Source organism: Erinaceus europaeus, chromosome 9 (assembly GCF_950295315.1).
Source record: "Erinaceus europaeus chromosome 9, mEriEur2.1, whole genome shotgun sequence".
NCBI classification, from domain to species: domain Eukaryota; kingdom Metazoa; phylum Chordata; class Mammalia; order Eulipotyphla; family Erinaceidae; genus Erinaceus; species Erinaceus europaeus.
In genome coordinates, this window is record NC_080170.1 from 62346758 (window position 1) to 62361290 (window position 14533).

At 38.6% G+C, this 14533-nt stretch overlaps 1 protein-coding gene across 3 annotated transcripts in view; it reads left to right on the top strand.

Annotated features, from left to right (window-relative positions):
- The window catches only part of SGCD (sarcoglycan delta), a 423227-nt gene that overhangs the window by 312027 nt on the left and 96667 nt on the right, over positions 1-14533 (top strand). For all 3 annotated transcript variants that reach the window (XM_060198044.1, XM_007528637.3, XM_060198045.1), the window contains one exon: positions 10532-10604. In XM_060198044.1, coding sequence (XP_060054027.1) covers positions 10532-10604 — 73 coding nt within the window. The remainder of the gene's footprint in view (positions 1-10531; positions 10605-14533) is intronic.

A 14533-nucleotide genomic window follows, 5' to 3' on the forward strand; every position in this document is an offset into this window, starting at 1 on the left:
ATGCATTTAGGGAAAAGACAATAGACAGACAGACAGACAGAAAGACAGACAGATAGAAGATAGGTAAGGCTGGAAACTGAGACCAGGAGAGGTTCAGTAACTCACCCACTATTGTATTCCTATTCAGTCTTCTTGTATATTCTCCTTTCCTTGTACATGTCTGTCAAAATCCACAACCTAGATGAATTCAAATAGCAACATTACACAGCTGAGCAAATGTGCCTCTCCTCAGCCTGTGCCACAGAACACACTGGTACCCCTGTGAAAATGTAGTTACTAACCGTAGCCCAGTCTGCAGTATCTAATATCCCACAGCAAATGCCCAGCCAAGTTACATTTCTCTTGTCAGAAAGTGACAACTGCTGCTGTGACCATGTCTTTTGCTTACTCCCCATAGGAGCTTGCCTTTAGATTGTCCTATAATGGCTCTTATATGTGCTCTCTACATCACTAAATATGATGGACATTTTAGTTCCTCCTCTTACATTTACACACTATCTAACATAAGTAACCCCTCCCACCTCCTTGACTTCTTGTATGACTCCATTCCTAGTCTTCTTTCTGCCTTTCTCATCATTCCCACCCCCAGCTTCCTTTGATGGGTGACTCATTCTCCCATGTCTAGGTACTAGATGTCTGAATCCCATAAAAGCCTGACATTGACATTTTTTTTTTACTTCATGCTTACCATTTCTCAGATCCTGTTATTCATTCTTAATTTCTGTTGTCATCTATATTCCATGACTCTCTCTCTCTCTCTCTCTCTCTGTGTGTGTGTGTGTGTGTGTGTGCATGTGTGTGTGTGTGTGTTGCCATGGCTTTTTGCATATTTGATTTCACTACTCCTACCCAATTTTCTTTTTTTTTTATTTCATATATAGATAGAGAGGAAGAGGGATAGAGTGAAAGGAGAAGGAAGGATACCACAGCTTCACCATTTGTAGAGCTTCCCCTGGTGTTGTTTATGGTACTCCTATGTGGTGCTGGGGCTCAACCTAAGTCCTTACATGTGGAATGATGTGCACTCTACCAGATGAGCTGACTTCCAACCTATTTATATTCCACTGACTCTTAAACATACATTATCATTGCTTTAGAACTTTATTTTAGGGGTAGACCTACAGATCCAGCTACATAAATATCCTAATCTAAAAAACTTTGCAGATACTACAAAGTGAACAAGTGGCCCTCCTATCAAAACCTTATTCTCACCTCTTGGCCGATCCCTCATCCATCATGTGTGTCATTAACTCCTTTATTTCTACCCTTTCAAGAGCTTTCACAGCCACTCTTCCCATTGCTTTTACTATAAATCCCCCAGACTAAGCCATCCTCATTTTTTACCTAGTCTACTGAAATAATCACTTAGCTCATCTCCACACACTTGTTCTTGATCTACTGTGGCACATTTTGTAGAGCACATGGAGGCCCTGCGGCTCTTGGGATTACATTTGGTTGCAAGTGACAGCCAGCCCAACAAACAGCATTGTAAAGAAGTCTGGAGTTTATTTTTATCTGTGACAATAGTTCTGGATGTAAGCTGACCAGACCCAATAGGGTACATTAGCACTGTCACAAAGGGACCAAATTCCTTCATCTTTGCTTCCTTCACATCCTTAAAATGGTGGCTTTTATTCTGCTTTAGCTATATAGTCTATATTTCCAAAGGGGGTGGCAGAGGTGTTACCAAAGGCATTAACCTTCTTTCTTAGGCTTTGTTTTTACCTATTTATTTTTTTTAAGTTATGAATTCCTGAATACTTCTATTTATTTATTTATTTATTTATTTATTCATTTAGCCAAAATTGTATCATACACCACTCCCCTTTAGATACAAAGCAACCCAAAGAATTTAATATTTTAAGCTTCCTGCCTCTGTGGTAGATAAGGACTACAGAGAATGCTCTGTGTTTAAAATGCACACATCCAAATCATAGTATCTGCCAACAAAGTATTTGATCAGTCTTTGAGGGTCTATAGCTATGCAATGATTCCTTTCCTGTTAAGATAAAATGTCATTTAAACATGGCTTCCATGGTACTCTCTGACTTTGACACTGGCACTTCCTCAGCTTCATCACATGCACTCTTGAGCTTTCTCTACTGACCTTATGCTGTTCCTCCTGCTCAGTGTGCTACCTCTGCCTCAGAATCTTCATATACAACCTCCTTCCTGGAGTAGAAGACTCACCCCAGCCCCTCCATCCCAACCATCTTACTTCTTGACTAACTTCTCCCCTTCCTTCACATCCAATGTGTTTTTCCAGAGAAACCAAGGCAACTCAACCAAGGCAGATCTGCTTGTGTCAGGCAAGCCCCCTGCTCATATCTCACCATATCCCTCTCAGCTACATTGCATTTACATTAGTGGTCCTCAGCCTTCTCTTCCAAGATAGCTCTTCCAGGTGATAGTTTCAGGCTCTTTTTCCCCCTAGCTACTCCCATCCAATGAAATTTTAGTACCATACATATACTGCATTTCTACTTATGTACTGTGTTATCTGTCTATATCCAAGTACATATGTGTGTATGCACAGACAATTGTGCTTTACACATAGAGTAAGATTCCTTTCTCAATCCAGTTGTTGTACCCTATGGAGATAGCTACATCACACCAACTGAAAATGCATCACTTATACTAATTACTATTTTAAAACTTACTCTTACTCATTCTCTTACCTTAGTCTGCAATTCATCTGTAATAAAGCTTGTAAAAACAATATCAGTTCTTCACACTGAATATTGCCTTATTGTGCAGTGCACACAGTTGGTAATTATTAAATATTCAAAGACAATGAATATCACAGCACTTAGAACGGCTAAACATTTTTCTATTAACCTGTTGTCCCTTAAAGAGAAAAATGTGGATCTTTTTTCCCTACTCAACTATATGGAGCAGGCCCTTCATAAATATTTGTTGAAATAATTATCTGTACTTTTAGATTAGGAGAATAATAATATTTGGTATGTTTCCTAGAAATAATTTGTAGTGGCCACAGATGTTTGGCATAAGCAGTTTATTAAATATCTCCAGCAGCCCTGAGATACAGTGGGATGAATTTACCATTAGTGACATTTCTGTCTCTATGTTGCTGACTAGAATTTGTCTCTAGGTGGTGTCTAGGAATGCTTTCTTTTTTAAAAGATTTTATTTATTTATTAATGAGAAAGATAGGTGGGAGAGAGAAAGAACCAGACATCACTCTGGTGTATGTGCTTCTGGGGACTGAACTCAGGACCTCATGCTTGAGAACCTAGAGCCTTAGCCACTGCATCACCTCCTGGACCACACTAGGAAGGTTTTTCTGAAGCTGACAGCCACCTTCAAATCGCTCCATCCCCAAATCCCTGGCAATTCTGGAACTTCAGTGATGAGTCAGTTCATTTGAAACTCTTGATTAAACATTACAAAGCTCACTGCCTTAAATAGCACTTTTCACCACATCTTAAAACTGGGAGGAAGCCCAATGTTCATGTCAGGAACAAAATATAAAGCCCATCATTCTGAGGAATACCCTGTAATCCATTCTCCCAGTGTGGAATGCTTCTCCCTGCCCTGGGCAATGTACCAGAGGCTGGTTATCAGGAAAACAAGCCACAGACATTTGAGAATATTTACATATCCATATATGTCCGTACTCACTAACTAGGCTTATGGAGGTAAAAACTGTATCTCACATATTTTATAAAGATTGTAAACAAAAGGAAAATTATGAGCATATGCTTATCTAAAGGATTAAAATTTTCTGGAGGAATCAGAAAAATTGTCTTGCACAGAAGGCAATGCTCATTTGTGCAGAGATTATTGCAAAAGGTTTGTTTCAGTCCTCCTGGTAAATACTGTAAAATACTGTATGATCTTTGAGTTTTCATTTCGGTTTTCTTGGTCATACTGGCCTGAACCTCTCTAAGAAATACATAGTTAGATTCAGAGTACCAGAGTTTATTAAATAAAGGTAATTTCAGTTTCAATTAAAATAGCAAATATTTCAAAACTAGATTGTCCTGGGGGAGTCTGAGTGGTCATTAGCACAACTGACTTGGAGTATCAGCACTTGACTTTGACAATAATTTCAACTCTCCCTACACCTCCACTCCCAGTCCAACCCCCATACTACCCTTCCCATCACTGAATCCATTTGAGTGTGCAATCTCCACATCACTGCATTTCTGAGCTCTCATTCTGTGGTCATAGCGAGGAACATTCTAGGCTGCACTCATTGCAGGATCCGTCTTCCTCCAATGGTAGAGTATTCCGACCCAACCTCCCTTTGGAGAATGGGCCAGTCCCTACCACTGTTGACTCATCATGAGGGCAAGATCTTGTAGAGGCCCACAAGAAGGTCCACTATGCTGTTCCTATTGGAGATGACCAGCAACAGTGGGGAAGGGTATTAAGTGACATATTTCTGTTGTTTATGTTGTGTTACTACTTCCTGATCTGGAGTCTGGAAGGTCTTAGGTCAGAATTCATATTTGGTTGGGTTACGGTGAGTGTGAAAATTACCAAGTATAAACTGGGGAGGACACAAATATACAGCTGATAACATACTGTGTGGCCTGTGATCTTTGAAAAACACCAATTAAGTCAAGTCAGATGCCCACTTCAGACCTTCCCCATGGCCTACATGACTGCATGTCCTGAGTCATCCTTTCTTTCATCTCACACTACTTTTTCTCCTTTCTGAATCTGCTCATGATTTGTTATTAATAGGGTTGTTTTTGGAATGGGATCAGGCCACTCTGGTCTTTATTAACTCCAATTTCCCAGCCCTTCTGCCTGTATGATATTTACTAATGCTGTCTACCCTTTTTCATTGCTTTGTGCCTCATCATGCTTCAAACAGCAGCAAAACATCACTTTTCCAGGGAAATTTACCAGCCAGACCAGATTATAACACTAGGTTATATACTTTCACAGACTAGTTTGAGTTTTCACTCCAGTCATTATTAGCATTTACCAATCATTATATACTTTTATCTGTGTGATGATTTAATCACTAATTATTTAATCTTCAGTGTACACTGCACTCTAGTAGAGCACAAACTAACTTTCCTCTTGAGCCTCCCTCTTTCATTCATATGTGTTAAATAGTTGAACCTGTCTTGTTCTTCTCTTGGCCCATTGGATCAGGTTATCCAATCCACACCCCACTCTTTTTTTAATGTATATTTTTTATTAATTTAATAATGATTGGCAAGGATAAGAAGGGTACAGCCCACCAGAATTCCATATCCTGTCCCCTCCATTGGAAACTTTCCTGTTCTTTATCCTTTTGGGAATATGGATCCAGGATCATTATGGGGTACAGAAGGTGGAAGGTCTGGTTTCTGTAATTGCTTCTCTGCTGGACATGGGCATTGGCAGGTTGATCCATACTCCCAGCCTGTTTCTAGCCTTCCCTATTGGGGCAGGACTCTGGAGAGGCCCCTCCCCACTCATAAAGACAAATGGGGAAGTAAAACCAAAGGAGCAAATTGCCAAGGTGATGCAGTGGATGTATGCAAAATCAGCATGAAAATTGGTCTTCCTCTCAGTTCTCTGATGCTTCAGAAAATCAATTCATTCTTCTCATTTCTTCTCACCTTTCTCTATTTTATGACCTAATAATAGCATAAAATGTGTCCTAATCAAACAATATATGGTTGTTATCAAAGGCTGATGGTCAGGGTTTATCTACTAAAGTAACAAGAATAAAAAAATATTCAATGTTTAGAGTTAAAACACTGACCATCAAATAGTCTAACTTTGTTTTTTTAATCTGCTGAGTATTTTGGCCCTATAGTTTATATCCAAAGGAGAATTTTAATTCATATTTGTCTTACATATAATTAAGCATAATTATACCAATACCAATAATCATACATCAAAAAGAATTTATCAGAGTGAGCATTATTAAGCTAGTTTAATCCCTTAATTGGTTTTCTAAATGGTACACTTAAGTCATCTCTGAATTTCTTTAATGTTTTTCCTTTCAACCATTGTCTCAAAGATTTGATTTATCATATTTTTTCATCTCAAATTTTACTGATTACATTTATAATAGTCATTTTTCCATTTTGCCCTGTATTTCTCTCAAATTCAGTTTTCTTCTATTGAATTTTGACCTATTAATTTTTAGTTTGGTATTTAGTCCACAGCTCTTTAAGTGAAGGACTGTAGGTACTTTAAAATTTACTCACTTTTTTTTTTATAAAAGTGAGTTTTCCTATGTCAGCTTTTTTTAGTTTTAAAATGTTGCAAAGGAGATTTTTTTTGCTATTCTTTTAGTTGGTTTCATCTACAAGGAATTTTGCTATTATTTTATTTCATAGGAGATTAATCTTGTGATTATTTCTACCAGTTACATGTACTTTGAATCAGCCAAAAGGCTGTTTGCTTTTGTCTGTTTCTTCCTTAAACACTGAGAAATTTTAGCAGTCTCCTTCAATATAATATTTTTTTGTTCTTGTAGGGAGTAGATGTTCTTTTTTAAAAATTTTTTATTATCTTTCTTTCTTTATTTATTAGGTAGAGACAGCCAGAAATTGAGAGGGAAGGGGCTGATAGGGAGGGAAAAAGACAGAGAGACATCTACAGCACTGCTTCACCACTTGCAAATCTTTCCCCCTGCAGGTAGGGATCGGGGACTCGAACCTAGGTCCTTGCACATTGTAACATGTGGGGAGTGTATGTTCTTAAGGCAAACATCAGCTTAGATTATTAATCAATAAAATGTTAAGTTTTGAATGAAAACAATTTAGTTCTGCTGATCCTCCTCCCACCCCTTATTGTACAGTTAAGGAAAGAAAGACCCAGAAAGGCCATCTGACTTACTTAAGGTCATAGATTTAGGGCTGGGTTTCAGGACACTTTGAAGGAAAGCAAGCTGGAGCTCTGAAATCTGAGCCCACTTTCAAGAGAGAAGCTGACTTTTTGCATTACTATGGCAACAGAGTGCACTGGAGATTTTTGGACAAGTTTACCCCCTACTTGTGCTGATAGGGAGAAAAGAGTCATTGAGCTGATCCTTATGGTGATTCAAAACACTTTAGATAGATCCTGTCACATGCTTTATAAGTTCCTGATTGATTGTGTGGAATTAAGTTATTAGGCAGAGAACCAGCTAATGGAAACACATTGATGAAATCATTTTTGAGGGACATTAAATGGAACTTAAAATAAAGCTGAAATGGCTTTATGGATTTTTCACTCAAACTGTTTATGAACATTTATTGCCAGTAAATTATATTGTGTCACCAGAAGGAATCAGTAGGTATGGCTTTAATAGAACCCTTTTGGAAATAATAAAATTGAGAATAATTTATTATCCAAGAATGGATAGGAAGTGGGGTGGGGAGTTCATACTGATGGATGGTTGTCCACTGTGGGGCTTTAGGGAAAATGATAAATAGTGTAAAAATCCAAAAGCTGATAGGACTTGGAGAGAAATGGTCTTTTGGAAAAGTATTAATATCCCATCTCATTGTATTTGTGAATTGTTTTTAGAAAAGAGGTGATTGGGGAATTTAGAAAATGTTACTTGAGGGTATAGACATTGGTAGTTGTTCATATTAAACCAGTCAACGCCCATGTTCAGTGGGGAAGCAATTACAGAAGCCAGACCTTCTACCTTCTGCAACCCTCAACGACCCTGGGTCCATGCTCCCAGAGGGATAGAGAATGGGAAAGCTACCATGGGAGGGGGTGGGTTATGGGGATTGGGTGGTGGGAATTGTGTGGAGTTGTACCCCTCCTACCTTATGCTTTTGTTCACTAATCCTTTCTTAAATAAAAAATAAAAAAAAAGTTATGCAAAAAAAAAAAAAAAAAAAGATGAAAAACTAGGAAGCAGCCTAAGCTTCCAAAAGAGACAGTGTAGGGGCAGTGTTCAAGGGCACCAATTCCAGAACTGAGATTCCAGTTCAAGTCCCTGCTCCCCCTCTGAACTGTGTGACCACAGGAAAATTGCCCAACTTCTCTGAGGCTCTGATGCCACACCCACAATAACACTGAAAATACCTATCTCATAATTTTCTGACAAGCCAAAAGAAGCAGCTTTCTTGTTTGTGGTTAGGTACTTTAAAATGTGATGTCTTAAAAGAACTGTAGTGGAGTGGAGCTGGTTAAGAGAAGGAAATAACAGAATTCACAATTGTGCAGTTTATTAGCATTAATAGTCATTTTCTTTCTCTTTTTGTTTTTGTTTTCTTAGCCATCTTTCAAATGACTAAAAGTGAAGTAGCTCTAAGAATTTTCCACATTAAATATGTCTCACCTGCATTCATAGCAATTGGGAATTGTTCACTAACAGGTTGGAGTGTGACTGAAAAGGGACTTGCTCTTATGTTTCAAGTGCCCTTTTAAACCATAACTCATATTAATTTCTGCCAAAAACTACACTGTAGTCTTTTTCCCCTAAATTATATTTACTTATTTATGGGTAGAGACAGAGTGAAATTGAGAGGATGGTGAGATAAAGAGGGTGAGAGACAGAGAGATACCTGCAGCCAGGCTTCACCACTCAGTGAAGCTTTCCCCTTGCATGTGGGGACTGGGGGCTTGAACTTGGGTTTTTGAGCATTATAACATGTCAACCAGGTGTGCCACCACCCAGCCCCCACTGTAGTCTTTAATCCCAATCAGTTACTGTAATAGTTAGTGTTCTCTAGGAAAAGAGAACTAATGGAATCAACATATATAAAGAGATGTAATTGTTAGAAATTGCCTCACACACTTATGGAAGTTGAGAAGTTCCATCAATTACTGTCTACAAGTGGTGCAATTCAATGTTGAGTGAAGATGGAGCGAACTAGTGGAGTAGATCCCAGACCAGTTCTGAAGACTTGAGAACCAGGAACATGGAAAGGAAAGAGGGCAGGAGAAGGTTGGTGCTACAGCTGGATTAATCAGGCAGGGAGGACCCCAGTGGACTGAGTTGTGACAACCCACATCTACAGGGCAAACTGCTCTACTGAATCCACAAAATCAGCTATTAATCCCATCTGGAAACACACAAACACCCCATAAAATAATTTCTAAGTAAATATGGTGACAACTCTGGTCCAATCACATTGACACAGGAAACTAGTTATCACAGTTAAAAAGAATACTACACAGATTAAATCTCAAGAACAAAATTTAAGTATTACTTGACTAGTAAAACAATGACAATTTACACTAAAAAGTAGTATTTAAAGGGGAATGCCAGTGAATTTTGATATATTTGATATGATATGGTTTGACATTTTATAAGAAGTATCTATGGGCAGAAAAAGAGCATAAATGGCTCCACACTTGTCTTCTTCGTTTCTACTCAAATTCTCATTTTTATGGGGCTGTTGACAGGAATACATGAGACATATGTGATGACATCTATCATGTCACTCCAAAGATAAGGGCAGAATAATAATCTTTGTTCAGAAGATTATCATAATGACCACATATAATGTTTAATTAAGGTGTTATTTTCTGGTTGTGTTTGAAATAAATAGTCTCTATCAAAAAGTATTTGTACAGTTGACACAAAAGTTAAGAAGTTAATTCATTTTTCCTAGACATATGAGTATGCTGGCATATATCTGAATTTCACATAACAGTGCTTAATGGAGTATCTCTAGACATCATAATAATGCAAGCGAATCCTAGAAATTCACATGTAACTGCAAAATAACTTCTGCCTCTTCTCACAACATCAAGGAACAACACCAAGTGTATAAAAATAAAAAATCCTTACTTCACAGTACACAGGATATTGCCTGGCTAAGTTTAATTGGAAAACAAATATCCAGTGCAATTGTCTGTGATAAACTGAGACTTAAATGATTTTGAAAACACTTTAGGAGCAGACAAATCAAATAATCACAATCTTTACAGTAGGAAAGGTTCAGCTGGTATTGACAAGAGTAAAGATAAAGCATATAGCAAAGTCAAGCTCTAAACATCTAGATTGGGCAGGGGATCAATGTTAATACTCAACGTGTGAAAGCATTGAACTCCAGATGATTTTGTACAGCATCCAGTTTTGTTTAACTTTGTAAGACAGCAGCCTCAAACTTTATTTACTGAGGAACTTTTGTTTAAATGTCATTATGCAGACAGTTATGATCTGTCATGTCACCCAGAGCTTAGTTGCTGCATGGGTTCATGGGGTGAGGTTTAGCTGCTGTTTTGCAAAGCAGTTCCAGTTGGGTGACTATTAATAGTTGATGAGAGGCAAGAGTCAGGCCATGCCATCACTAGGCATCTTTTTTCTTTTCTTTGTTTTTTTCTTTTGAAACCAACATGGGGTGTGCCGCATGGTCTCGGTGTCATCTCAGCCAGTACACTTTCAGCAGAAGTGCTTTGTGTTTTCAAAGGATGTGCTTGCATGAGTGGATTCTCTGCTCACTGAATCACCTGGCTGCAGCCAGTGGCAAAATGCGTGCATATGAAATGGGTTGTGTAAGGTGTTGAGTATATTTAGCTCCACACAATTCAATATGTTGCTTGTGGCCTTTGGTGATGAGTCCAATCTCTCAATCTGTTTGCTTTTTTTTTCTTCTGTTTACAGGAGCCGAAGGCACAGTGTTCCCCAAATCTATAGAGACACCTAATGTCAGGGCAGACCCCTTCAAGGAACTCAGGTAAAGTTCTCACTGTGGTTTGCACTAATGAAGTGTGTGGCTGTTTCTTTCCTTTAATGCAACTGGCCAATGATTCATCTTGAATATTAAATGTAAAGGTATCCTAACATGAATGCTTAAGCTGGGAGAGGTTGATAAGGATGCAGAGATCAGCTGCTTTGAATGGTAGAAAATTGAAGGCTTGGTGGCAGCAGCTGCCAGCCTTGTAACTATGAAACTGAAGATACATTTATTAGCAATGCTTGTCTCTTGTTGGTGGTGATCCTAAAAACCTATCCAATGCTAGAACTAGTCAGTAATGAGTGCTGTTCAGTCAGTAATTGGTGCTGCATTCTAAATACAATATAGATTATTGGTGGTGGTGGTACTTTTTTGTTTGTTTGTTTTTAGAGCTCCTATGTAAGGAGCTCTTCCTTCCTTGGAGTGAAAAGTTGCTAGACTTCCTCTTTGTCAGTATTCCCTGGAGTGGTTGTTAATCTCCTTATTCTCACAAAAGCCTACTGCTTTTAGCAGAAGAGAAATCTGAGATGTCATGCACTTAACCACCAGCACCTACAGAAAACAAAAGAATAGGATTTGAAGACAGAGATAGGGACTAAAACCATCCAACCACAAAAGACCTTGCCCCAGATCCCTAAAAGAAAACACAGACAAGTGCTATGGTCAGGCACATGTTACTAGATTTTTTTTTTCTATAGCACCCATATAGCCATGAAGAACTCAATGAAAACTCACTTCATTTCATGTGGTTCTTTTAAGAAAAAAACAGTTATAAATCACTCTAAGCAGCATTGAGTGGCTGCTTCAGAGTAGATCTCTCTCTCTCTCTCTCTGTAATACCACAAAAACTGCCATGTTGGAGTTTGTATTTCCCTAAATAGAAGCCCATTCTCAGTAAACAGAGAGTATAGCACCTCATTGTAAAACCCTCCCTGTTCTTTCAAAGCCCACAAGTCTTTGTAAGTATAGGAAAATAAACTGGGCCAAAGAAAGAGAGTAATTGGTGGGGAATAAGAACCTCTTCATGGCAAAAGCTCCTAAATGATAGACTTTATTTTTCAGATGATATATTACACTGCAAGTTTTCTATTTTACTAGGATCACTGTTGTTAGTATGCAGAGAATTACCTGTCTCTGTGAACTAACTCTCTGTTTCATGTTAGGCACTAAAACGAAAATCTTTTAACAAACCCAGGAAACCTGTTTTTAAGGATTATCTGACAGAGCTGATTCTCAGGGTGCAAGGAATCCTTGGATCTGGGTTACAAGAGCTCTTTCCAAACAGGTTCTTGGGTGACCTAAGCTTCTTTCTTTGACCTGCCTTCCCAGAGGCAGGCTGTCTTGTTGTGGTGTTTGAGTTCTTGTGTTGTTTTTATAGAACCAGTCTGTAAAGTTCTGATCAGCCCAAAACTAAATGCAGTTTTCCAGGACCTGAACTCAAAATATAGTACAATATAGGACTTATTTCTGTGGAGCTCTGCATTACCCAGAATATTTGGGAGATATAAAAACAAAGAATTTAGGTTAATGGTGCTTCAAGCAGAAAAAAAATTTTCTTTAGTTATAACTAGAATGAGGTGGGTAAGAAATCACCCCAGCTAGACAAATAAACAGTCAGGAGGCAGATTGGTAAGAAGAGAAAAGGAAAATGTGTTAGTAACAAACATGCACAAGAGAATGCTAGTGACTAAACAGGGTCCCCCTCTCTGTGGGGAGAGGATTTAAGTAATGAAAACCAAGACCTCAGGGGTTTCAGTAGAGGGGGGGGGAATCTGTGGAGCCCCAACAGATAGGGAGCTTGGGAAGTAGCCAAGCTTTCAGTAGTACTTTTTGTGACAAACACTTTGAGTGCTGAAAGAGATAATCACTTGCTTTGATAAGGGGTCAGACCATTGCTCTTCTCTTTGTTGTTGTCCTCAGTTTACAATTATTTGCAATCCGCAATCCAACAAGGATGGCTCTTGCGGATCTCAGACAGTCTGATTTGAGTACCTTCATAACCAACCTAACAAATAAACAAATAAACAAACAAAGAAAAAAAAAAGCTCTCAAATGTCAGCCCATTTTGTGCTCCAAGAACATAGAGCGGTGTCTACTCTATGGAAAGCCTCCAAATTGGCCTTCAAAGAAATCTAGTTCTTTAAATCACCCTTATTGGGATCCCAGTGCAGTGAAGTCAGGACTCTGGGTCATTACTGCCTTTTCATCATTGCTCATTCTGAAATTATCTATATAATCCACCAAAGCTAGAAATATAAACTGTTCTTATTGAAAACAGAGAAGGATCTTAATGGTTTTTGTTTACCCCTGCTGAAATCATGTTGATCCTGTGTGTGATCATTAGCCCTTCTTCCTTCTGAGTTTATTTTACCTTAAAGCCATGTTCTTTCTTCCACTGGAGGACACATTGGTTTAGAACTTAACACACATGTTCAATGGACATCATCATTTTAATGTAGTACATGCGGGTGCTGAGATATAATCCTCACCGAAAGTCTGGTTCCCATAGGCTGCCATACTATTACCCCCTTTATTTTTAAAAATGTATTTCATTAGTGATTTAATACTGGTTTACAAAATCATAAGATTACAGGGATATGGTTCTATACCACACCAACCACCACAGTTTTGGGCCCCCACCCCCCTACCCCTGGATCTCCTCCCTTCCTCCCAAGAATAACCAACACAGTTTTCACAGAGTCTTAGCAAGGATTTGACATTTCTTTTTAAGTGAGTTCATGTGTTTCAGGTCTTTATTTTACACACATCAATGAAACCATACAGTAGTTGTCTTTCAGAGAAATGCAGTAATGGCCTTTATATTCCCCACACACACACTCTCCCAGTCCACATCCTCTCTGGTAACCACCAGTCTGTTCTCTGAATCTATGAGTTCATTTAGGTTATGTTTTGTTGTTACATTTAATATCTTCTACATATGAGTAAAAACTACATGATGTTTGTCTTTCTCCTGTTTTACCTCACTGAACTTAATCCCATCTAGGTTCTCCTCCACCCTCTCCCCCTTCACAAATGGCTAGCACTCATCATTTTTATGATTCCGTAGCACTCCACTATGCATCTATACTGCAATGTCATCCATTTACCCATCAGTGGGCACAGAGATTGTTTTCATGTCTTGGCTGTTGTGCACTACGGCATTCATCATGGAGGTGCTTGTAGATTTTGCATCAGTGATATGATATTCTTTGATAAGTAGGTACCCAGAAATGGAAAAATATATATTTATAGTCATTTTTTCTTTCTAGGAATCTCCACACCATTTGAAAAAAAAAGTCTTTTTAACATCACATTGTTGAAGAATAAGCACTGGTTAATTAAGTGTACAATCAAGTGGGGTTGATAGTTTTACCCTGACCGTGTGCATTTCCCATTTGTCATTTGATGGTGCCATGTCTTACTGTCTGACATCAATCTTGAGCAAGTAGGAAATGGACTTGGTGACTATCTTCCAAGCCTTTAGTGTTAGAACTAGGTTAGAGTTAGGCCACCAGATTAGCTCACATGAATAGTGCTCTGCTTTGTCATGTGCATGACCCAGGCTTGAGCACAGACCCACCACATTGAAGGAAACTTTGGTGCAGTGATATCTATATATCTACCTACATATCTAAAAAAAAAAGAAGAAGAAGAAAGAAAGAAAGAAAGAAAGAAAGAAAGAAAGAAAGATAGAAAGAAAGAAAGAAAGAGAGGGAAAGAAGGGAAGAAGGAAGGAAAGAGAGAAGGAAAGGGAAAAAATCAGGTCAGTGTTAAAACTGAATCCAGGCATTCACACTCAAGTGTCTTCCAGCCTCAGGAAGGGGAGTCATCTGAATGAGGTCCTGGACTTGCTCCAGCAGGTGGCACTGAGTGAAGGGCCTAGGTGAGGCAGGTAGTCTACTGTGTGTGGCATCACAAGGAGACAGGGA